Below are 26,606 nucleotides of genomic sequence, written 5' to 3' on the forward strand. Positions count from 1 at the left end.
GACAGTCATCCAAATCCCAAGGAAATTGGGAATATATGCATAACTACTATTTTAGTGTGAATGGATTGCATAATGGATAGAACCTAGACTTGGAGCCAACAAGATCTGAGTTCAAATCCCACTTTAAATATTCATCACTACCTGGGTAAATCACTCAACCCCTCTGAGCCTCTGGTGCTCTAATCTCACAGGATTGTCACAGAGAACAAAGGATCCAGAGAGGTTCAGCAATTTGCCCAAAATCTCACAGGTAGTAAATATGAGGTCCTGAATCTGGGTGCTTTGACTTCAAGTCTGGTGCTTTCCACTGTCCCAAGAATTCTTTGCCAACCTTAAAGTGACATTTAACTGTGAACTATGATTATAATGATGATTATAATTCAGGTCACAAGGAGAGAAAAGACAAGGGGTCTGGAAGTTGACAGGGGTGCTAGAGAAGGAGGTAGGGGGTAAGTGGCAAAAGACTCTCCAGTATTTGGGCTCAGTATGAAAGGAAGCATTTAATAAATACCACTGACTAAGACTGGAGGGACACCTTTTGAGGTGGTACAGGGTGTTGAGGAAAAGCACAGGGCTAGGCATCTGCCTGGGGAGTGGGTTTAAGTTTTACTTCACTGTGGAGCCTCTGGCAAGTCACTTTGCCTCCACTGGTTTCTTCCTATGGTTCCTTCCAGATCTAACATTCTGTTCTAACATAATTAACTTCCAGCTTTGACTTTCCACATTTTATGAATTAAGCTTCCTCCCAGCTCTGCCAGTCCATCTTCCAAATACTGAGGTCACTTCAGTTTTGGTATTCTAGGATCTATAGGTTCAAATGTAGCATTCGTCATCATGGATTTCTGCAACATTCAAAACTCTTTAATTATGACCCCCTCCTGGGGTATTTACATTCTTAAAGGTACTCTTGAAGACTAATAACCCAAAGGAATGAATCTCTAATGGTGAATTTTCAGGTCTCAATTGATAGGGGAATGGCCATGTAAGGGAAGGGGTAGAGAAATCTTTTTTGGGGCAAGGGGACTCAGCATGTCCCATATATCACATCGGGAGGGTAAATGGGGCTTGCTCAACCAAGGTGCCTGGAGATTCACCACGCTGGCGGTATTGTTTTCCCTCTTCTTGCTGAGCTATTTAGCTGTGGGGGATGGGGAGAACTTCTGGGAAATCTCTTTTGTTTGTCCCCCTCCTGGTGTTTACTCAGTTCTGCATGGGGTCCTCACTTGAGGCTTGAGAGGCCCCACATCCTAGACTCTTAATAATGGATTAGATGCTGAAGCAAACGGAGCCTGCTCGCCCTTAAATAATGTTATTTGAAGGAGAAGGCCTGGGGGTTGAAATAAATCAGGTTTCAGGCAAGAATTTGAATTAACATTGACAACATAATCCACAGTCCTTCGGGCCACTGTTTTCCTCTGTCACCACCATTCTGACATGGCAGACTGTAGTGAGAGGTGGGGGTGGGGAAAAGTTTTCAGGCTGGTGGAAGTTCTTTTATTGAACTACTATGGTTCTTTGAACTTACTAGCAAGGCTGTAATAAGCTCACTAATAATAACAGCTCATGTCCATGGTGCTTTAGAGTTTAATAATAATTCACATTTACAGAGGATTTTAAGGTTTGTAGAGTGCTTCGCACGCATTGCCTTGTTTGATCCACAACAATCCTGTGAAGTAGGTGCTATTATTACCCCCATTTTACAGGAAACTGAGGCTCAGAGAATTTGTGTCATACAGCTACAAAATCTTAAGATCATAGATTTAGAATTGGAAGTGACTTGAGAGGCACTTGAACTCAACCCACTCATTTTACAGATGAAGAAACTGAGGCATAGACAGATTAAGTGACTCTCTGGGACACAGAGCTAGTAAAAAGGATTGGAACCCAGGGCTTCCTGCTTTCAAGTGCAGTGCTTTATTCCATGCTGCCCTTAATGTCTGAGGCAATACTGAACCCAAATCTCCCTAACTCCACATCCACCACTATTTTTATATTATTTTTGTTCAGACATTTTATTTACATGGGACTCTTCATGACCCTCTTTGGGGCTTTCTTGGCAAAGATACTGGAGTTTTTTGCCATGTCTTTTTCCAGCTCATTTTAGAGATGAGGAAACAGAGGCAAACAAGGAAAAGTGACTTGCCCAGGGTTACACAGCTAGCAAGTGAGGCCAGATTTGAATTCACAAAAATAAAAGTGTTCCTGACTCCAGATCTGGTACTCTTATCCAAAGTTCTACCATACTATTATCTCTTTAATTTTTCCAACATTTTCCCTTACAACAGTCTTGTGAAATAAGTAGTGCAAAGATTTTTACCCCCATTTTACAGATGAGGAAATTGAAACTCGAAGAGTTTAAATTACCTACTTAGTTGACAAAGTGCTTTCCTCACAACCGAACTATGCAGGAGGCATAGTTCATGTATTATTATCCCCATTTCAGAGATAAGGATACAGGTTTCTAAGGATAGTAACTTGCTCAGGGTCATAATGACAAATCAGATTGCAAAGATTTTTTTCTTTTTTCTTTGTCTAGACCTGAGATTTTGCTGCTATAAGGAAATAGCAATTCCCAATAAGGAAATTCCCCTTACCAGTGCAGATCAGCAACTATTCTGCACCCTGTAGTTTCAGAGAGGGCACTGAGAAATTTATTTGCCTAGGATTACCTAAACATCATCTATCAGAAGCAGAGCCTGAATCCTATTCCCAACTCTGAGAATTATATTACTTGACATCACTTTTCTCAAGGGCTTTTTCCATTATACCTTGGTGCCTAATATAACCCCTTTCCCCAACATTGGTGAGAATGGCTAATTTGAGGGATGGGACTGACATGATATACCGCTCATGTTCTGTTTGCTCATACATCCTTGCCATGTATAAGCCCTTTGGATCAACTTTAAATATAAATAGTTCAGGAACTTTGGTGACAGACAGATCTCTCAAAGAGCGCTAGACTTAAAACACCTAGTCTGAGTTTTGACCCTATCATTAACTTGATGGGTGACCTTGGAAAAGTCACTTCCCCAGTACTTCTCAGATTCCCTGTCTACAAAATAAGGATGCTCTTATTTATACTAAGAGGCAGTATGTTGTTGTGAAGAGAGTGTCAGGGTCAGGGAAACCCTATATAAAATACATATCAGCACATGACCCTGGGCAAGTCATTTGACTTAGTATCCCATGATATTGTAAAACTAGGTCACAGAGAAGGTGTTGAACAGCATCAGTATAGGGTATTTTCTCACCAAGGATTTCTTATATCATTGATATTGCTGGTCTCAATCACTTTTATACTACCTACACCATAGGATTATTGTAAGGATTAAATAATAATTAATTAATAATTAACAGATTTAAAACACTTTGTAAAGTTCCTTCCAACTCTAAGGACCTGTGTTCAAATGCCAGCTCTGCCAGTTAATTACCTGTGCCTGTGTGAAAGGAATAAGCATTTATATAGAGCTATGTGCTAAGTGCTTTTTTTTTTTTAATTGTCTCATTTGATCCTCACAACAACTCTTCCAGGTAGGGGCCTTTTTGATATAAACAGAAGTTAAGTGACTTGCCCAGGGTTTCACACAACTAGCAAGTGTCTGACACCAGATTTGAACTCAGGAAGATGAGTCTTCCTGATTCCAGCACTCTAAACACTGTGACACCAGCTACCTCTGCCTGGGAGATGAGTACAAAAAGTTGAATAAGCAGATAATAAGTTCAATGGAATTCCCAGGAATCATATCCTATTCTTAACTCTCACGTCCCATAATCAGACATTAGCCAAATTTTATCTACTTTACCTCCTTAACAAATGTTTTAATTGTTTTCTTTCTCTCTATTCACAATAAAATTATCTTTGGGGCAGCTACGAGGCAAAGTGGATAGAGCACTGGCCCCGGAGTCAGGAGCACCTAAGTTCAAATGCAGACTGAGAACTTGGAATTTACTAGCTGTGTGACCCTATGTAATCCCATTGCCTTAAACAATCAAAACCAAAAAACCTTAGTTTAGGTCCTCATCACTTCTTTTCCATACTGTTGTAATTATCTGTTAACTGATCTTCCTGTATGCAGTCTCTTCCTTCTTCAAACCATCTTCCACACAGTTGCAAATGTGATATCTCTTAAGGCTTGATCCTGTTCATGTCATTTGCCTGCTCCAGAAGCTTCCAGAGTGACCTTCCATTGTCTTTAAGATAAAATGTAGGGGCACCTGGGTGGTGAAGTACATAGAGCACCAGGTCTTGAGTTAAGAGAATCTGAATTCAAATACTGCCTCAGACACAAGTTATGTGATCCTAGGCAAGTTACTTAAACTGGATGGAGAAGGAGGGGCAAAAAGACGAGGAGGAGGAGGAGGAGGAGGAAGAGGAAGAGGAGGAGGAGGCAAAGGAGAAGAAACACAAATTCTTCTGTTTGGCATTTAAAGTCCTTCATAGTCTGCCTCTGGCTTCTCTTTATAGGCTGATTGCACAGCATTTTCTTCCTCCTGACCTCTACCTCTTAGAGCCCCTAGCATCCTTCAAAGTTCAGGTCAAATGCCATCTCCTTCAAGAGATCTTTCCTGATTTCCCTAGCTGTTAGTGCCCCATCTCCATCACTATTTTTTAAAATTTATATCCTGTATTTACTTAATAGTGAACATGTTGCATTCCCCCATAGAATGTAAACTTCTTGAGCACAGGGACTGAATGTCTCATTTTGGTATTTATGCTTTACTGAGTGCATAGAGTCATTTGATCAATACTTATTATTGATTCCAGGTAAGTCATTTAACCTCTCCATGTCCTCAAGTGTATAGAATTAGTGAATTGCATTAGAGGATTTCTGAGACACCTTTCAGCTCTAAGTCTGTGACCCTATCACCCTTATTTGGTCCCTTACTCAGAGCGACCTTTTGCCAATCACAATTTCTCTTGGACAGATGCTCTCTCTCACTTTTGTCTTTCTCCCTCCCTGCAGGGCTATAGATATGACATCTATTGGGACTAAATATGCCATCTTAGGCTTTTATTACATGTAGCTGGATATTACCCTATATAATATCTCTTTTCCTCCCAATATCTCTCTATTTTATCTGGATACTTTCAACTCAAAGAACTATAAGAGTTTTTTGTTTTTCTTTTTTTAGTCTGTGAGCTCCATTTGGATGAGTACCATTTCTTCTCTAATTCTTGGAAAGAATTCAAAATCCTTGGATGAGAGCTCTCTACACACAGCAGATACTTAATAAATGTTGGCTTAACTGGAATCTTCCTAATTAAAATCTTGATCATCCCTTACCCAAGAACATTAAAATAGCCTCCAAATGGCCTCCTCACCTCCAGGCCACCTTTTGCTTCGCAACAAGTCATGCTTCTTATGCTTAGATGTAAATAACATATCTCCATTATTCAATGGCTCCCAGGTTCCTATAGGATCAAACTCAGACTCCTTAGGTAGAATTGGAGGGACCTCTTGGGAGCAGTAGCTCACTTTCTCCAGGTGTCTCATACTGATTCCTATCATACACTCCAAATTTTGGCCAAACAGAACTCCCCAATATTCTTTCCCCTCCTACTTCCATGTAAACTCAGCAATCTGGTATAGTGAAAAAAGCATTGACTATGGAAGCAGATGACCTAGGCTGAATTTCCAATTCTGGTACCTAACTACCCCTTTTACCCTTTATGAGTTTCACTTTTGTTTCCTTATCTACAAAATGAAATAGTATTAGATGTTCTCTAAGATTCCTTCAGGCTCTACATCCTGGGATCTTTTACTCATATTGTACCCTCACCTTTTCTTAGAATAGACTTGCTTCCCACCTTCTTTCCTCTTTCACTTATCCTGTTTCTGCCTTATAAACTCATAGATTATTTTAAGGGATCTTAGAAATCATTTTATTCATTCATTTAGTCCAACCACCTCATTTTACAAATAAGGAAGCTGAATCAGTAAAATTCATTTCATACTATGTGCCAGGCCCTGTGCTAAGTTCTGGGGATACATATAAAGGCAGGACACAGAGTTCCTGCCCTCAGGGACCTCAGAATCTTATGGGGGAGACAACATGCAAAAAACTATGTAAAAGATATGTATATGATAAATAAGAAATAATCAAAAGAGGGAAGGCACCAGAATTAAGACGGACCAGAAAAGGATTCTGGTAGAAGGTGGAATTTTAGTTGGGACTTGAAGGAATCCAGAAGACAGAAATGAAGAGAGAGAATATTCTATGCATGAGGGAAAGTCAGAGAAAATGTCCAGATTAGGCAAATGGAGTGTCTTGTTTGAAAGGACTTTTCTTTCTTCAAAGTTCAAAAGAGGTGCATCCTCCTTTTCTATGAAACCTTCCCTAGTACCCCAGCAGAAATTAATGCTTCTCACTTCAAATCACACATAATTTTTTATTTAGATCTCTCTTTTGCACTTGGCATACCCAATTTAGATTACATTTACCTTTGGATTTATTTCCTTTGTAAGACTGTGACCATGTGGGAAGATCTCCTCCATTAACCAAGCACAAGGCCTACACAAGTGCTTGGTACCCATTTGCTCAATGAATGGTAACTAACTTTCTGGGTCTATAAAAAGTATTTATACTTGGTCCTATTTTACAATTTCATTTTGTAAGTTTCTCAAAGACTTGCCATCTCTTTTGTCTGTCTTCCCAGGAATCTAATTCAGATCCTTTGGATGCTGTTAAATTTGCATTTGACACAAATTGGTTTGATCAGCCCTAGTCAGATACATTGTACCTTGACCCTGACATAGGGATGTCATTTTAGTCCTCTTTGAGCAAGAAGGGCAACAACCAACCAAACATCTGACCCAGTGGGTGATGAAAAGACACTTGATAGATTTAAATTGGTGACTTGTGTGGGTGCAGAGTAAAAAGAAGCATGAAAAGGAAGGGGGCTGGTTACAGGGCAAAAGAGAGCAATAACAAATGGGCTGACTGAAGAGAATGTTAAAGGAAAGAGGAAGACTTTAGATTACTAGGTGCACCTAGATATGGAAAATCTATGAAGCAGCCAGTTTGGTGCAGTGGAGAGTGAGCACTGGACCTGGAATCAGAAAGACCAGGATTCAAATCCAGTCCCAGGTACTTACTAACTATGCAGTCCCAGGCAAGCCACTTCACCTCTGCTTGCTTTGGTTTCCTCATCTGTAAAATGGGGATAATAATAATACCTATCTTCCAGGGTGTTCTAAGACTCAAATGAGAACATTTGTGGAGTAGTTTACAAACTTTAAAACACTATATAAATGTGACCTATTATTATTAGCGGAAGGCATAGACATGATATAGGATGAGAAAGCATTATATCTTGTTTGTGCTCATCCTTCGTTGCTGAAGAAGACCATGCCATCAGAGAAATGATGACATTTGCCTCATCTTGGGTCATCTCCACTCATCCTGATGAATATTTGGTCACTGGATTCAGATGGCTCTGGAGGAGAAGTGAGGCTGATGACCTGCACAGCCCTCCTTCACTCAAAACAAAGTCAAGGGCATTATATCTGTAGTGGTTGAGGAAAGTCCTGCTCTGATTGATGAGACCATAGATCTATTAAAGTATCAAAATATAAATTCTCATAGCATTAGATTTTATGGATTGCTATTTCTACAATGTTAAAAGCAAAAGACCTATGAGGAATCTCTCCAGTACTCTGGGAGCACAGAAAAGAAAAAGATTGAGTCTTTGAGAAATTTTCACAGTATATACTTGTGGGGACAGGACATATGCATGGTTTATGTCGATATTTAAAAAGATGAAACAAAAATAAATGAATTAAGCACAACCATTCCACCAATCATTCAACAAACTAAGTTTCTACTACATATTGGCTTATGTGCAGGGATGGGGGACACAAAGGCATGGTCCCTATCTTCAGGAAGTTTAGCAATTTGTGAGGACAGAAATGCTTGTCTTCAACATTTCCCCCATGATTCTACCTGGCTGTTAATCATGGGACACGATGATCTCAGAACTAAAATGACAAGTAACCCACTGGAAAGGTTCATGGTGGGTGTAAGCAGGTGGTGGAACATTGCCAATAATACCTTGTGTATGAGAGGAGGCATACGCAACATTAAGGGAAGTCATAGATGATGAGAAAAGGGAACAAACCAGATATTTGGTGAGAATAAGAATGACAGCAATACCTACTCCTGAGACACTTAAAAAACAAAGTGTTCTTCAGACCATTGATTAAAATAACCTCTATCTCTATAGCAAAGTTCCTTCAAAACTCACAACAACCTTGTGAGGTAGGAGACACAAGTAAATCATCCCTCTTTTAGAGATAACTAAACTGAGGCTGAGGAGAGGGGAAATTACTTGTCCCAAAGATACCTTATTTGTTTCATAATGAAGACTTGTTCTTAGGTACTTTGACTCCACTTCCTGTGTTCATTATACTAGCACACTACTCAGATTCACAGGGAAATATAAGTAAAATTCACCTAAGATGAGAAGGCATGAGGTAGGGGGGAGGGGTTGGGTTGTAATTTGGATAGGTGGAGGGAGCAACAGTATGGATTGGATCCATCAGAGCACCAAAAAATTCAGTTGTGAGAAGTATTTTCACACCTATGAAGTGGGATTTCAGGGATGGGGAACCTGCACCTTTGAGGCAACGTGTGGTCCTCCACATCCTCAAGTGTGGCCCTTTGACTGAATTCAAACTTCACAGAACAAATTCTATTATTAAAAGGATTTGCTCTATAAAACTTGGACTCAGTCAAAAGGCCGTACCTAAGGATCTAGAAGGGCACATATGGCTTTGAGGTCACAGGTGCCCCATCCCTGATAGTCAGTGGGTGCAAATCACAATCCTCTGAAGATGGATTGGATTTTTGAAAATGGATAGAAGTCATTGGGAGCAAAGCCTGAGAAATAAGGTTGAAGATTACACTGGAGGATTCTGTTGGGGGGAGTGTGTATAAAAATGACTGTAAAACAACTAAAACTGACAGTTGTGTGCCATATTTTGGTTCCAAAGTCCCCAAGAGAAGTCCAAGCAAGTTAACCTGGAACCTCACAATGGGACTGCTTTAGAAAGACATGCATTTGAATGTACACATTTTGATACACCATACTTCAGTGTACCATCTGTATCTGTACTCTCACCACTGTATGGATCTCAGTCAGACTGTGCTTTCTCATCCAGTGAAATTCTTATCCAAATCCTCTCTGAGTGACCCTGGGGAAATTACTTCACCTCTAAATGCTGTAGGCAATTGGCAGAGGCACCACCAAACTCCCAGGGTCTCATAGTCTGTGTTATCCTTGAGTCATTTTCATTTACCCAACACATAACAATCCACTGCCAAATCTCACTTTTTACCTTCACATCTCTTGAACAAGTCCTCTTCTCTCTACTCACAGGCCACCATGACCTGTCACCTGGACTATTGCAGTTCTTGCTATCAGACTGGTCTGCTGGTCTCAAATTTGTCCTCCCTTCAATCCATCCTCGTCCACTCAAATGCCAAGGTGAATTATCTAAGGCTAACGATTATGTCATCCCCTTGATCAATGAGACTCAGTGGTTCTCCAGGACCTTTGGGATCTACTATACCTTATCTGTTTGGCATTTAAAGATCTTCATAACCTGGGCCTTTCCAACCTTCCCACTATTCTTATATTTGACTCTCCTTCACACATAGTATAATCCAGGAATGAGGGCCTATTTGATGTTTTTCTAACAAGTTATTCCATCTTTTGTTTTATACTTGATTTCCCTTCATACACAATATAACCAGGAATGCAAGCCTATTTGATGTTCCCCAAATCGGACACTCTGTCTTCTGTTTCCATGACTGCAATGAGTGTCCTACATGCTTGGAATATTCTGCCTCCTCCTATCTCCTTAGTTTCACCGGCTTCCTTCAGGACTTAGGTTAAACATCACCTTCTTTAGGAAGTCTTTCCCAGTTCTCCCCAGGCACTAATGCCTGCCCCTTTCCATTTATTCTGCATGTATCTTGTATGTACCCGTGATTTATGTCTCTCCCAATAGAATGTGAGCTCCTCAAAAGTAGGGGGTTATTTATTTATTTATTTTTTGCATAGGGCCTAATGTATACTAAGTGAATGCTTGTTGACTGACCTTCACAGGGAGGGTGGTAACCAACATTGGTAGGAATGTCCTCATCTGAGAGTTTCTTAAATCAACAAAATCAAAGCCCTAGTCTCCAAGCCCATTTCATTCTTTCATAAAACTTCCCTAAAAGACCAAAGAGCTAGAGGTCTTTGAATATTTCATGGATATCTGTGTAAGACTTCTTATCCCCATTCCTACTACACAATCAGGCCATTGCCTTTTCCAGGCATATGCAAGTCCTTGATATCTTCTGTGATCTTTTTTCATTTCTTAAGTCACTGTTGGTCATATGTTGCAGACTACCTGCTCCCCTCCTCTACTTGTAATTTCGTTTTAAATTTAGCCTCCTTACTTTAGTCACAGTGTATTTATCTCATTTTATCTTTACAAACATAGAAAGGGCAGTATTAGTTGACCTATTCTTAGATGAAGAAACTGAGAACCAGAATATTCATCCATTGATGAATTAGAGCATACTGGATTTGGAGATCAAATATCTGGATTTGAGTCTCTGCTAACAATGTGACCTTGAACAAGTAATTTTATCTTTCTGAGTTTAATTGTGCCTCTTTGTAAAATGAAGATGATAAGCCTTGTCTTGCCTCCTTTGCAGGGGTATTATGAGGAAAGAGCTTTGTAAATTGTAAAAGTCCTGCAGAAATGTGAGCTATACAATGACTCATTGAACTACACAAGCTTTAGGAATGGAGCAGGTTGTTCTTCTGACCTTATTCTGGGTCACCACGTTTGGACAGAGAAGATGTTTGGACATGAGGAGGTTGCTACGTCTATTTACCAGCTTGTTAATATGCTTGGCTGACTGGGGATAGGAATACAGGAGTGAGAGACAGTCATCTGGATAATTTACTCAAGACTCAAAAATGTATGGCTGTATTTTATTACAAAAAAAAAAAAATTACAAAATTCCTTTTCAGGGGATTTTCCTTGTTTAGAAGGGTTTCCTAAGGCTCCTTTGTAACTTAATGGAATCTGAGCAGCATAAACTCATCTTCCCTTCCTGCCTTCCCTTCATCCTGGCATCCTGAGGTAAGTCCCCTGATCACATTGTAACTTCTACAACAAATCACTTCCACCCTACAAGGGGAATGAAGCTCCTCCTCAGAAGATGAATGTCAATGTTAAAACCAAAGTGATGAGTGGCAAGCCTGGGATTCCTCTGTGAGGTCTCCTACTTCCCTGCCTAAACTGCCTCCACCAAGGAGAAATAGAGGAGGTAGACAGCGAATCTCTTGGTGTTGAAATCTGAGAATTTTACAAGTCATCTAGCTAAAGTTTCCTCCCTTGGGCAGTGGGCAGAATGATTGTATAATGCCTCAGTCATAAGAATATGCTTCCTCCAGATTTAGATAGAGCTTTGGAAGAAAATCTCCCAGGTCCTACAAAAGGGATGGATGGAAGCTAGAGTGACAGAGGATGTCAAGGGTCATTTAAGACTGAGAGGAAAGATCTGGAAGTTCCATCCAGTAACTGGGCCACTTGCATCTTGGTTGTCAAACCCCATCACCAGAGTCTCAGATTCCACCATGCAAAGGAAGGAAGGCAGAAAGTGAGCACAAACTTTTGGTCAGCACTCTGGAGCCCAGAGGGAGTAAAAGTGATTGTAAGCAAACTCTTAATACTGAGAGGTTATGCTAGAGATCAGCTTATCCAAAATAGTCCTTCTGGGATGTCAGTGCACATGGGCTCTCAGAAAGAGGAGAACCACAAAACGAGAGGTGACCATAATAATGCAGAAAGGCAGGGGCAGTATACAAACAACCAAAGGATCATCTTTGGCAAGCATGGTATAGGGTGCCAACCCTCAGCCAAAATATCTGTCCCATTTTCTCATTTGTCTGCACCGTTAAGGCCACTTTAGGTTTCCATATAAATGCCTTCCACTGTTATAAAAATAGTTATGTGGGGAGGAAAATCTAGGCTGGTCATGTATTAAAACTAGAAAAGCTATAATCCAGGAGATCTGCTGCTCAGAGGATTATAGAGTTAGAGTGGGTAGGGACCTTAGAAGTTACCTAGGCCAACACTCTTATTTTACAGATGGGATAAAGGAGGTCACACATCTTGTAAGTGAAAAAGCCAGTGCTTCCAAGTGCCAAGCCCTCTCCACCACATTTTGTTGCCAGTTGATGCTTAGAGAACCAGGAGGGCCACTGTACTATAATGAAGGAATGCCAATTGAACAGAGGCTCCTTGAAGAAACAGCAGGATGAAGACAGAGGAGCATGGGGAAATAAGGAAGAAACAGGGTATTCCACTGCCCAGTACTAAGGATCAGCTCAAGAATTACCCAGAAATAGATCACAAAGGCAGCTCTCTTCTTAGAGGAAGGCCCTGCAATTTGAGGTATTCTGCTTTCTGGTCTCTAGCAGGTAAGATGAGAAGGCAGCCTATATCCTGGAATTCAGGTGGATTAAGTCCAGACATTGGACACAGCCACCCTCCTACCCCTCCAGCATTTGGATGAAGCAGGCCAGTAACTTGACCTCACTGTCTGGCCAGATGACAACACCACCACTGGATCCGTGGCCTTGATTGCTTGGGGAGAGGATGGAAGATTAGAACTCATCCCGGAGCTGAGGGGGACGGTCCATGCCAAAAAAGGAGGAGGACTGGCCCCATAAGTCCCGTTCCCGTTTCACAAAGGCAGTAAAGGAAGAGACACAGTTGCCAATGAAGTGGTCTGCCTGGCCAAGGATATATAGGTCAATCTGGGCCACTTCAGGCTGCAGGGTCACCACCTTCACCTGCAGGAAAAGAGGAAAAGCAGGTTAATCTGAGGGACTTGGGGCCAATTCATTTCAACAGTTTAATTAACACTAACAAAGTGTCTACCATACAGAGTAGAGTAGTGCCTAGTGATGACAGAAATACTAAGTTTAGCTAAGATATTGTCTCTTACCTCTTGGGAGGGAGATAACACACAAAAAGTGAAAAAGTGCCACGCAGAACACATGATAAGTGCACTGTTATTCTGGCTCTGAAAAACAGAATGTCACCACTTTCAAGGAATCACAACTGCAGGAGCCTCAAAGAGCAACAGTAAACCTTATGGTAGGTATAAACAGGCACTGTGTAATCAATAATGACTTGTATCTGGGGAACTTTGTAAAAGATCAATCGATTAATAAACGACCACTTTATTAAACAACTACTATGTGCTACCTAGATGCCATCCTCAACTTCTCACCATCTTCCCCCCCCCCCCCCCCCAATATTCAAACTGTTGCCAAGGCCTGCTGATTTCACCTTTGCAAACTCTGGAATACATCCCCTTCCTTTCTGTGACACTGCCACGACTCTGGTATAAGCCTTATTACCTCATGCCTAGACTACTGTGACAGTCTGTTGGGGAGTCTGCCTGCCTCAAGTCTCCTCCCACTCCAGTCCATTCTCCATTCAGCTACTTACATGATTTTGTAAAAGGCAGGTCTGATCATACCCCTACTCAGTTAACTCCAGTGGCTTCCTATTGCCTCCAGGATCAAATATAAACTTTGACTCAAAGGATAATTAAAGCCCTCTATAACCTAGCCCCTCATGCCTTCCCAGTCTCCTTACACCTTACTCCTCCCCAACAGGCATTCCTTAATCCAGGGCAACTGGCCTTCTGGCTGTTCCATGAACAAGACACTTCAGTCTCAAGTCCCAGTATTCTCTCTGGCTATTCCTTATCCTTGTAATGTTCTTCTCTCCTCTGCTCTGACTACTGACCTCTCTGGCTTCCTTTAAGTCCTAACTAAAATCCTACCTTTCTACAGAAAGCCTCCCCTAACACCTCTTCATTCTAGTGTTTTTCCCCTCTTTTAATTTAAAGTTTCCTATTTATGCATTGTGTAGTTCGTTTTGAATATATTTGTTTGCATGTTATCTCTTAGACTGTGAGCTCTTTGAGGGGAGGGACTATCTTTTGCATCTTTTTATACTCCTAGCACTTAGCACAGTGCCTGGCAGGTAGAACAAAGGATTATTGATTGACAGATTGGTGGGTCCCAGGCTAAGCACAAGGGATACAAAAGGAGGCAAACCATAGTTCCTACCCTCAAGGAACTCATAATCCAATTGGAGAGATAACATGCAAACAAATATATACAAAACAAACTATATACAAGATAAACAGGAAACAATTAAAAGAAGGAAAACACCAGAATAAAAAGGTGACAGGGAAAGGCTTTCCGTAAAAGATGAGATTTAAACTGAGAATTAAAGGAAGTCTTCCAGGCATAAGCACTCTGGACAGCCAGAGAGAATGCCTGGCTTGAGATTGAAGTGTCTTGTTCATGGAACATCCAGAAGGCCAGTGTCATTGGGGTGAAAAGCATCTGTTGGGGAGTAAGGAGTAAGAAGACTGGGAAGGGAGGAGGGGGCTAGGTTACAGAGGGCTTTGAATGCCTTTTGATTTATATTATATTACATATATTATATCAAATTTTACATTTGATCTTGGAAGCAACAGAAAGCCATTAGAGTATACTGAATAGGGGGACGACATGGTCAGATCAGTGTTTTAGGAAAATCACCTTTAGTAGCTGAATGGAGGATGGTCAAGATTAGGAAGAGACTTGAGGCAGGTCAACCCACCTCTGGCTATTGCAATAATCTAGATGTGAGGTGATGAGGGTCTGTACCAGGTGGTACTAGTGTCCAAGGAAAGAAAGGAGCATATTTGATAGATGTTGCAAAAACTGACAGGTCTTAGCAACAGCTTGGATGCAGAGGGGAGAGATAGTGAGGAATCCAGAATGACTCCTGGGTTTTGAGCCTGAGAGACTGAGAGACATCAATGAGGCCATGTATGAGCAGAAAAAAGAATCAGGTTAGTCATTTAGTGAGAGTGGGAGAAGAGGGGACGAGTGTTTCACTGGTACCTGCAAGATATCACAAGAACCAGAAAAACATATCCCAACAAATTCAGTAGATCTTCTATGGAGATAAATAATTTCTTAAACTACTAAGGTAAGAGCATGAAAAAGGCACAAGCTAAGTACCAGGTAAAGTGGAAAGGGAGAAAGGCAATTTTTCCTTGGGGAGGTGAGGAAGGAGGGGATCAGAGAAGACCTTATGGCTTGAAAGGATGAGTAGGTATCCAACAGGTTAAGAGGGAGAAGAACATTCCAGGCACAAGAAAAGGTGAGGGAAAGCCAGAGAGAGCAAGGTACATTTGGAAGGCAGAAAAAAGAGCAGTTAGGCAAGGCACAGATTGTAAAAGGGAGTAACATGAGATAAAGGTGGAAAGGTAAGAACTGGCATGAAAACACACACCAGTTTGGTGTAGAAATACATTAGACTAAACAAGGAAACAAGTAAGAAGTGGGGGAGGGCAGAGAGGAGTTAAGAGAGAAGATCATACTGAGGAGGGAATAGGCGCAAGCAAAACAAATTTCCTAATCCTGAAGGAAGGATTAAAAGGGGGGAAGGGAGAGAAAAGAACTAGAATCTAAGAGGTGCCTTAGCTTGCTTCTTAGACAACTGGGAAATGTGAATGCGGACTATCACTGCATTTTAAGAAGTGATGAAAAAGACCATGTCAGAGAATCCTAAATTGTGAGAGCAGAACCAGGAGAACAATTCAAATATGGGCAGCAACAGTGTAGAGAGACTCAGCTTTAAAAAACTCAAGAATTCTCATTAAAGCACTGACCAACCATGTTTCTAGAGGACCTTTCATGAAACATGTCCCCTACCTCCTGACAGAGGTGCATAAGTAATACAAGGTCCAGAGACACACATGTTTGGACATGACCATGGCTTATTTGCTCTAAGGGTTTTTTTCCCTCTTTCTTACTCGTGGTTAATGGGGAAGAGGAAGAGGAGATTACCAATCATGATGTCAAAACAAAAAAAAAACACACACAAAAAAACACAAAAAAAGAGACGGTCATTTAAAAAAATGCCCAGAAGACAACAGGAAGAAATTCAGAAAGTCACTTGTAGAATTTATTATGTACTCTTTAAAAAGGCCAAGGGTATGAAGCAGTGATTCACAACTTCCCATGGAATACCTTTTTTTCTTGTTCTCCTAGAATGTGTTGAAATACTTTTTTTTTTTTTTTTGGTGTTTAAGTTCAGAATAAAAGAATAAATACAAAAAATAAAGAGAGCACCGGAGTGTGGAGGGCCTTGAATTGCAGGCTTCAGTGAGACTCAGATTCAATGGTATTTTCTTTCCTAGGGCATGAGGTCATAAGTGAAAATTTACAGAGCCAGAAGGATGAATACAATGAATCAAATTCCATCTCGTATTTGGCACAAACAAGTTTTCACCCTTTTCCAGTATAACACACCCATGAACTTGCTAGTTCAGCTTGCATCTGTATCTTTCTCTATTGCTACCCTCTCTCAGTCCCTCATACAACCCCTTTTCCACTCCAGGATAAAGAGCTGTACCTGGAGTAAGGAAGACATGATTTCAAATCCGGCCTCAGATACTAGCTGATCACGTAATGAAGGAAATGGCAAACCACTCCAGTATCTCTGCCAAGAAACCCTAAACGGGGTCATGAAAACTTGAACATGACTGAAACAACTGAACAACAACTTATGACTACAATCTTGTGCTCTTTCCACTATCCCATGTTGTCTCCAAAAAAAAAAAAAAGTCCCACATGCTCTAAAAATGTGGCAAACCCACCACATCTGCAACATATCCACTGATAAGAGGGGATAGGAGAAGAGGCAGAATATGGGACTTCTAAAGCCACTGCCTTCTTTGAGGTGGCACTGATAGCTTGGGTCTGGGAAAAGAGAAAGAAGGCCAGTCATTATCACCACCACCACCAGATCACTCCCATTTACAGAGCATGTGAAAGCTAATCAAGCACTTTGCTCAGTGCTACCCTAAAAGACTGGATGGTGCAGCGATTACTGTCTCTGTGTGTCTCTGAAGGAAAGTGAGGCTCTGAGATATTAAGTGACTTGTCTAACACTAAGGCAGAGAATGTTAAAGCCAGAAACTCTTAATCAGCACTTAAACACAGTGGCAAAAAGGAGGTACTTCATAAATGTTTGTTGACTGACTGAACCACATTTGAACTCCTGACTGCAATATTTTTTCCACTCTATGATACTGCTTCTCCATCTCTTTCTTGTATAAGAAGATACAGCCTCTGACTTGTGAGAAAAGACAGGATTTACACATATGGAAACCATTAGAACATTACAATGAGAGAATCCAGGAAAGAGCTATAAACAAGCCCTCTTGGTGGTCAGAGGAAGGGGGAGGATTAATGCTCATGAATCAGAGCCCCGTCTGGTCCTGGTAAGCAGGTGGAGAGGACAAACAAAGGGATGAAGGGCTAAGAAAAGCTAGAAATAGAAGCAGAGACAAGCAGACCTGCTACTTGTGTAGTACGGTGCCAATCCCCAAGGAGCTGGTCCAGCCTTTGTCTTGTTTGTCAGTGTCTCCCTCCCTCACACCTTCCATATCTGGCCCCGGACCAGCAGGCAAAGAGTAATCCCAGCTTAGCCTCTAGTCGTTTTCTAACACTGCATCCCCTTGTCTCCCCGAGAACCTACCGTCCCTTTGAACAGCTGCTGAATTTCAGACACATAGCTCTCTGAGTCTGTGGCAATGTAGATGGACTGGGCTTTTACTGTCTTCACCCAGAGCCTCAGGGCACGTTTGATCTCCTTCAGGTCTGGCAGGCACATGACCATGGTGAGAGGTGCGGCAGTATTACGGTTGTAGCCCACGCACTGAGGTGAAGCCATGAAGTGGGAGCTGGCTGTGCCATCCTTCAGCATGTTACAGGCATTTTTCTAAAGGGGCAAGACATGAGGAGGAACAGGAAGTAAGAGGAAAAGAAAGGGTTAAAGAGATATCACTTTCCTTCTGATGGCCCCTTTTTCTACACAAAAAACCCCAAAACCAACTTCCAAAGAAAATACAAAATTCAAACTCAAAAATTTACATTCTGACAGGGAAACAACTAACAACACAATAAAAAATAACAATACATCTTCCTGTGGGCTTCTTGAACTCTTCTCTGTGAAATTTCTGAATAGATCTGGTCAGTTTTTTGTGCCCTCAGGGGCACTTGGCCTCATCTCTGCTTATCCCTCACTGCCTCCTCTACACCAGCCTCTATACACAAGTCTCTGTGACGCAGATACTCCTGGATTCTCCATAGTAAGGAGAGCAGTGGGGCACCAGCTCTGGCAGGTCCTGCCAAGCTGGAAAGACTTAGCACCAGAACCATGTATCCATCAGCTGTGGAACAGCCCCTTTAAGTTCAAAGAAGCTTAACCCCAGCCACTCATTCAACTGCTTAATTTAGCAAAGAGGAGTTATAATCTGCATTAATATGGTACTGAGAGCATCCATATGGGTAATATCGTGGTTCCTTAAAATAGTAAAAAAGTATCCTACCCCAGTCTCTAAGAGCTTGTCTTTCACAAGAGTCCACAAGCTAGCACAAGGGATGGAGGATCAAGACTCCCATATTCTATTTTTCCCTCCATCACTGGCCTGTTGACTGATCTGACAGACCTCTCAGTCTATCCATCTGTAAAACAGGGGAAAAAATGGTGACTGTTCAATCACAACTGAGTAGTATCCTGGAGGTTTTTGTTGAAAGGGAGTCTAGCAGGAGAATGCCAGCAAGCCATCAACACCAAACACACATGTGACAGTCCTGCAATTGCACACACCTGGCAGTGCTCAGGGCACTGAAAGATTCACAAGATAAGAAGAAAAGTTACCCAGTCAGAGCCAATTCGGAGATGAACCCCAATGTAAGGCCTGATGAGATGAGACTGGATCTGGGCCTCTCCCTTCTTTGTCATCTCATCTGACCACACCATGTACTTCTGCAGGGCCCTGTGTTCTTCCAACACTGGAAACTGGGCTGGAGCTCCAGGCAGGGCAAGCACTGGGTGTTTATCTGGGGGAAACCTAGGAGGGAGAACAGGGCAGGCTGAATCACAGACCCAGCCACTTCAGGGGAGAGAGATGGATGGAAAAGACATGAGTCTACAACATACCCCCACAGGAAATGGATGAAGTTGCGCCATGACCTCGGACCAGTTGAAAAGTGGCACCACATGCAGCAAGCACAAGAGATTTTGTAATCCCAACGAACTGATAAGAGTGCTAGGTGCAGAGCTCAAAGCATTATTGTCTGTGGCTTGGAATTTACAATTCTGTCTGCTTGTTTTATAATTAAAAATTTACAGTGGAGTCTTCTAACCTTGTGAATGTCATGTTGGCTCCCAATCTGTGGTGCTGTGATTCACTCCTGGGTGTGGCGCCTGCCAGAGCTTTGGGCCTTGTACTCAGCAAATAATGAACATACTTCAGCTGTATGGACAAGTGGCTGCCTTTAGAGAAGAAATGGATTTTGCTCAGGGACTCACTGAATTTGGCTGTGTAGAATAAGTCTATGACTCTTCTTCAGCTTAAGATCACCTTTAACTTAGAAGGACTAAAAATATATATTCTTAAAAAGACCAGATTGGCTTCTTTTCAAAATGAAGAAAGAGCTATTGTTTTGTTCTGTTGAATTACACTCATTTGGAGGCACCAGAAGCAGTAGGGATGTTACCCAGGACCAGGTACAAAATTACCAATTCCATTCATCTCAGACACCTCTAAAGGAAGCTTGACTTTGACATTTCTAAAACCACAGAAATCAGAATTTCGTAGCTGGAGAGATTTTTAAAATGTCGTGTCAGAGATGGGAGAGATCTTGGAAATCTTTTAGTTCAAGCCCCTTCATTTAAGATACTAAATTTTAGAAATTCCATGTTCTTATCAAATTTGGAATATGACACTCACTAGCTGGATCGAGCCATGTGAATGAGGGGCCCACTGTCTTGTAAGAAATGTCAATATAGTTCTCTTGGTGTTCAGGAATAAGTCATCTAGAATAGATGGATCAAGTTGTTTTATTTTTCTCATATGCATGACAAGTTCCTTTTTGGGAAGCAAGCCTGAATAATGACCATGAGATCCATGACCTTTCTTTAGTTGTCCCAGTTACCTTCTGGTCACCTTGTGACTTAACTCCATTATAGCCATTTTATGAGTGTTTCTGGAACCTTTTATCACAGGCTACCACAAATGGCAGTCTCCCTCCTCCCCTCTAATCCCTGCAGTATCGCTCTCTTAACAGCTACGCTGTTATTTTGAACAATAACAATGACTCACGTTTAAATAGTGTTTTGCTGTTTATCAAATTCTTTCCTTGAAACAATCCTATGAGGAAGGTAACACAAATATAATCATCCATATTTTGTAGATGAGGAATCTGATGCTTAGAGAAAGAGAGGAGGAAGAGAAGGGGGAGGAGAAGGAGGAGGAAGTAGAGCCATAACTTACATTTCTATAGTACTTTTAAAGCCTGGAAAGGTGAAATAACTTGCCCACAGTTCCACACCTAATAACAGGCTGAGCTAGAACTCAAACCCAGGTCTCCTAACTCCTATAGTTCTGTAATCTGCAACCTTTCAGATACCATGATGCATCATTACAGACTCCTCCAACTTTACCCCTACAAATGTATTTGCTGACCTCTTTATCAAATTTCATGCCCACCACAGAACCTCAGAATGTCTCCTCTCCCAAGAGTCCATTCTTTGTTCTGAAAAGGCATCCATCCATTCATCCATCTATGTATCCATCCATCTATCTATCTATCCCTCTGTCTATTTTTCTACACACACACATATAGATACACACATGTATATACATCTAAATACGTATGTATACACACATCACTGACTCTTCTGGGTAGCTAGGTGGTGCAGTGAAGAGAGCACCGGTGTAGGAGTCAGGAGGACCTGAGTTCAAATCTCACCTCAGACACTTGACACTCACTAGCTGTGTGACGTTGGGCAAATCACTTAACCCCAATTGCCTCATCCTGGGTCATCTCCAGTCATTCTGATGAATATCTGGTCACTGGATTCAGATGGCTCTGGAGGAGAAGTGAGGCTGGTGACCTGCATAGCCCTCCCTCACTCAAAACAAAGTCAAGTGCAAGTCAAGTCATTATTTCTCTGATGGCATGGTCTTCTTCGGCAATGGACAAACACACACACACAGAGACTCTTCCATGGGGGCATGTGGCTGAAGGCATCAAATCACAACAAAAAAATTTTTGACTATGTAAATCCAAGGAGTCACTGTGGAGTAATGAGGCTAGTTAAAAGCAAACACACACACACAACAGAACTTGCATACCCAAATGAGCTGTTTCTCTCCAAACAAACCCCTGGGAGGTCACATTATTCTAACAAGGGCTCATGATGTATCAGTGCTCACTTTGAAAAAGCCTTTAGGAGCTGTGGCAGGCTTCTTTAGAATCTCCTCAATGGAAACAAATTTCCCATTTGGAGAGGGGGGCAGAGTACACACTCTAGCTTTTGGTAAATGCCCAAGAGTCATTTGGAGTTGAGTCCAGAAGAAAAGATAGCAATGATGTGCAGATATTCAGTTTGGGTCAGAAATGAAGTACAAATATAGTTAAGACAGACTTTTTTTTTGGTGGTGGTGGTGGGGAGCCATGGGCCTGCCCAGGAAGTCTATTTCTAAAGAAGAGTTCAGTCTGTGGTACTTTTGAAGAATGATTTGTATGGTATGATACAGCATTTGTATCCTGGCTCCAGTGTTTACCAGTTGTGTGACTATGAGCCAGACAGAAACTCTCTTTGCCTGAGTTTGTTCACCTTGCAAATGAGAATACTGATACTTGCACAACCTAACTCACAGCGTTGTGAGGAAGACACTTTGTAAACCTTACAGCTCTGCATCAATGTGAGTGATTATTACAAGTTCTCTTCCATCTATTACAAAAGAAACAAACCCAGTCTCTACTTCCGTCCTTAGAGGAGCCACAATTTCCCTGACATGGACACTCCCAACGCTGTCCATGTCTACCCCTTTGATCCCCAACAGGTAATGTTCATAAGGTGCTGTGGAAGAGTCTGGTTCTGTCACAATAAAGCCTAGCATGGCTGGTCTCAGACCACAGACACACAGTCTTTTCCGCTTCACTGGTGAAGCCTTTGGGAACCCAAGCCTCTCACCACACCTTCCTACTGTAATAAAGCAGCAAGGAATTCTAGTGGGATATCTCCTCATTTAACACCAATAAAAAGTAGGAGGTTCAATACAAGCTGCCTTGTATTTTGTCAGAAACACTGTTCTGGCTGAATCAAGGGCATTAGTTTAAGAAAAGAGTTTAGTGGTTTAAGAACTATGCTCTATCTGCCCCACATGACACCCCTTCTTTCTGCCTCTCCCAATCTTTCCTATCCTTCACAGCCCAGGACCAGACTTATTTTCTCCATGAAGACCATTCTAGGCCTCTTGATCCTTCCTTTGTCTGCCTCCTGCAACATTTATTATCTTTACCAATATGAGGCATTTAGCTCTGTCCACTTTGGATTACTTAAGTTTTCTTTCCCTAACTCAAATGGAAAGTTCTTGAAATCTGGGACCACAAAGTTCTCTGCTCTTCTATATTTCTCCTAGCACCTAGCGTCTAACATATAGTAAACAAGCATTTGATAAATATGTCTGTCTACTTAACCTACTTTTTTCTAAACAGTGCTATATGTCTGAGGGCACTTATTAATTACACTGTATCTGATGATTATCAGGATGACATCATTTTCTTTGCCGAGGCTGAAATTTTTTTCTCATATACAAGCACCTTCCAATTTTAACTTCTGAAGAGGAAGGTTAACTGGCAAGTGATTCTCACGCCTTGACTAGGAAACTCAGGTTCACGTGATCATGAAATGTTCGTTTTATGATAGTCTTTATCAGGGGATAAACTATTGCTCAACCCCACAGCAGGTCAACGTCCCGTGGTGTGAGACTGTGAAATGGGAACAGATCAGACAGCAAATACTCTCTGGACACTGGCCCTTTGCTGTGGGTTATGCCTCACTCTCTAGGCCTTACAGGTTCAACACATGTACTGGCTATTCCTTCGATGCCAAGTAACTGGGTGTTATAAGGATGGAATTGTGAGGCAGAACTGGGCTCTGGTCAGCTACTGTCCTTCATCTTTAACACGTGATTGGCCCAAGCCATCTCTACTCCCACCCCCACTCTGAGTACCTTTGGATCCAATGGTCCTTGTAGGAAGAGCTGAAGGCAATGCCACCAAAAAGTTCCGATCTATTGAAATTGACATTGAACTGATCCCAGAATGGACCAAAGGGGCTCCCTTCCTGGAAAACAACATATTCAATCAATTGCTTGGATGAGCAGGAGCTAAACACTAAGTAGACAAATGAAGCAGGGCCTTGAAAAGACAAAAGGAACAGACTAGGGGTGGGTTGTATGTGGAGACGACAAGAGATCTAATTCCAGGTGACAATGAATGCCTGAATAGCCTGAACAAAGATAAGTGGATACAAAGCACACATGAAGTCATACAAAATAATTTCAAAAGGAAGCCACTGTTTTAACAATTGGGGCCTGGGGTGGGGAGGGTGATCAAGAAAGACTTCATGTCGGAGGTGGCACCTCATCTGTGCTTTCAAGGAATGCATTCAAGACATAGGGAGGGAGGAATCTTAGCAAAGGCATGAGAGTAGGACTGGAAACACTGTGCATGGAGACTGTGGATCAGTTTGACTGGAATGGGAAGTGTATAAAGTCTAAATTTATCATTAAAGCTCTGAAGGGTATCAAATACTGCTCACCCCTATAGAGTCACAATTTCCAAAAGACAATACAAACTGATCTGCCTAAACAAACATTTTATCAAGTACCTACTGTAAGGAATTAGGATGGATTTGAGCCTTGGACTTGAATGACTCCTAAGCATTACAGTAATTTGTAGTCAACACAATCACAAAATGTTGGAACTGGAAGGGGCACTTATGGACCATTTAATCCAACTCCTTCATTTTACAGAAGTAGGACCAGAGAGAGGAGGTGACATCTAAAGTCATGCAGTGAATTAGTGGTAGAAGTTAGCCTGGGATCTAGATTTTCTAGCCACTTGTCTGGTACTCTTCCCACCACGTTTCATATGGCATATTGCTGTATGCTGGATGATATTTTTAAGGAACCACAGGGGAACCCAGCAGAAGGAATATTCCTTCTAGCTACATTTGGCCTGAGGAAAAGAAGCAGGAAAGAGCACACAAAAGAAATGCATAAGTAGAAAGTATAATAGGTGTGGACAAAGGGAGTGAAGGCCAAGTATTCAAGTACCCACCTTCATGGGGCAGGTCTTCTTGTCAGCACTCCGCTGGGCTGCAACATCAAAGCAGTAAGCCACTCGATTCTCAGGGGGCCAGTGGATTGGAGCCAACTTTTCCATAAAATTTTCCAAGCTGATGACCCGATGATATTCCTTGAGTGGCTCTAACTTGAAGTATGTCTCATAGGACACATGCAGCTACAAGAATGGAAGAGAGGGACAGAAAGATTGTAGGAAAGACAAGTGGGACAAATAAACAGAAGGGAGGAAAGAGAGAAGATGCAAGAGAGAAAAGAGAAGAGAGAAAGAAAAGGGAAGAATTGTGGAGAGGGAAAATAAGGGGAGAAAATTAAGAGAGAGGAGAGGAGTGATTTAGGGGTTGCTTTGATTATTGTGATTAAGGAACCATTTCCTGCTCACTTTTGTTCTTGAGTAGATGGCATCTCTTAGAGGAAAATGAAAACCAGCCATTGCTGTGTTTTTGTCTTTAGGCATTGCTAGCCTATGTCTAGGTTAATTCATTAAAAATACAGTGCTAATGAGTCAGGGTCCATGAGTTTGAATTTAATGTAAGCTGGCTAAGCTCTGCCTTGGCTCATAATCACAGTCTAAACTTCTAATGTCCTTTCACAAATAAGCCAAGATGAGAATAAGAATGGTTCAGTGCAACCCATTCATGCTATAGGGAAAACAGATAAAATCATAGTTCCTGAAGACAGAACAAGATACTGGGGAAAGAAGAACATATGCGTGCAATTCCCAGGGTGGATCCAGTTAGTCAGGTGAAAAGCCACAGTTTATTGAGAGCATCCCACAGACCTAGTATGGAGTCTGTAAATTCCCTCAAAATCTTGAAAGGCAGGGTTAAGGCTAAGGCAGAACCTAGGACTCACATTGGTGTATGGAGGCTTGTGATGCCGGTATTCAATCCATGGAGGGACAGCCAAGGTCCGGTTCAGTAACTTTGCAAATGCCAAGGAGCCCAAGAAGTGATCTGCCTGGTTCCCAAACCGCCCTGGAAACATGAACAAGTCAGGTTGAGAGAGAGCCATAAGGCACCAACTGAAACAGTTCAGGAATGCACAGAATAAGTATTTAATGTTTGTGGAATAGAAGTGAGCCAAAAAATTGTAAGAACCCAAAGGAACCTTAAGACAGTATTTCTGACTCCCTTAATTTACAAATGGTGAAAATGAGGCCCAGAGAAGTGGGCCTTGTTCAAAGACACAGTAATAAGTAATAAAGCCAGGATTTGAATTCAGATCTTTTGACCTTAAATCCAGTTCTCTTTCCACCGGGATTGATTTTCAGTTGGCATGAGTTCTTATCTCTAGGGGGGAAGAAGGTGAGAAGACGAGAAAATGCTTAATTAAGAAAATTATAGCTACTTCATGGCTACATGTTCTAAGCTTTGGAAACCTAGAGTTCTAGTTAGAGGTCTGCTACTGACCCATTGGGTGACCTCTTCTCTGGGTTCTCCATCTGCAAAATGGAGGGGCAGGGGTTAAAGTTCCACACAATTTAAAGATTCTGGCGGTCTGTTTCCTGGCCGTTTCTCTGGAGAAGAAAGATCCCTGGTCTATTTTCTAGGGAGGAGAGGACTGGGGATCCGCAGCAGAGAAGTCATTCCCAGCTGGTGCAAAGGAGCAGGTGAGACAACACGGCTTCAACATCTGCAGAGTTGGGGCAGGGTCTTTGGAGGACCACTCCCTAGAGAACCCACAGAGGGCTACCGGGTGATCGGGGCGGGGGGAACAACAGAGGGAGGGTATGCGGGAACACCGATCAGGCTCCCCCGGGGAGCTGAAAAGGACGAACTGGGCTGGAACAGGTGGGTCCCCACCACCCCGGACCAGAGTGGACTGGTCCAGGGGCCACAGGGCAGACTCCTCCGGAGACCACAAAGGACTCGTCCAGTCCCTGGGTAGACTCAGCCCGGATCTGACGTAGCGGGGCCACAGTGGACAGGTCCGAGACCACAGAGAGGCTCACCTCCCTCCCCACCCTTCCCCCCCAGCCCACCCCTCGAGAATGGATTGATCCGGGCCAGCCTCTACATCCCGGGACTCATGCGCCGTATCGCAGGACCGCCGGGAGGAGCCCAGCAGGGGGCGCCCGGCCCAGGAGGCCTTACCCATGCAGGGACAGTAGAGCAGATAGCCGGCGGGATCCCAAGCATGGGCCAGGGCCGGCGCGGGCAGCAGGAGCCCGAGCAGGGGCAAGAGGAGAGCCCACGCCGCGGGTACCATGTCTGTCCACGGCTGTAGGCTACCGGCCCGCCCGTCGCGCTCCCACCAGGCTTCGCGCGCCGCCCCGCCCGCGCCCT

The 26,606-nt window shown here is 42.4% G+C and overlaps 1 protein-coding gene across 2 annotated transcripts; it reads right to left on the reverse strand.

Moving 5' to 3' along the window:
- Nucleotides 1–10,979: 10,979 nt before the first annotated feature.
- Nucleotides 10,980–26,591, reverse strand: POFUT1 (protein O-fucosyltransferase 1). Of its 2 annotated transcripts, none has more exons than XM_072631619.1 (7): nt 26,415–26,591; nt 25,174–25,295; nt 24,296–24,478; nt 23,185–23,297; nt 18,816–19,008; nt 17,631–17,873; nt 10,980–12,862 (listed from the first exon to the last, which is right to left on the reverse strand). In XM_072631619.1, exons 1-7 carry the CDS (start codon nt 26,527–26,529, stop codon nt 12,674–12,676), a joined length of 1,158 nt encoding a protein of 385 aa, XP_072487720.1. In that variant the 5' UTR covers nt 26,530–26,591; the 3' UTR covers nt 10,980–12,673. The 2 variants fall into 2 exon arrangements, with proteins under 2 accessions (XP_072487720.1, XP_072487721.1); XM_072631620.1 differs by lacking the exon at nt 26,415–26,591 and adding an exon at nt 25,731–26,219.
- Nucleotides 26,592–26,606: the final 15 nt, after the last annotated feature.

Source organism: Notamacropus eugenii, chromosome 1 (assembly GCF_028372415.1).
Source record: "Notamacropus eugenii isolate mMacEug1 chromosome 1, mMacEug1.pri_v2, whole genome shotgun sequence".
NCBI lineage: Eukaryota > Metazoa > Chordata > Mammalia > Diprotodontia > Macropodidae > Notamacropus > Notamacropus eugenii.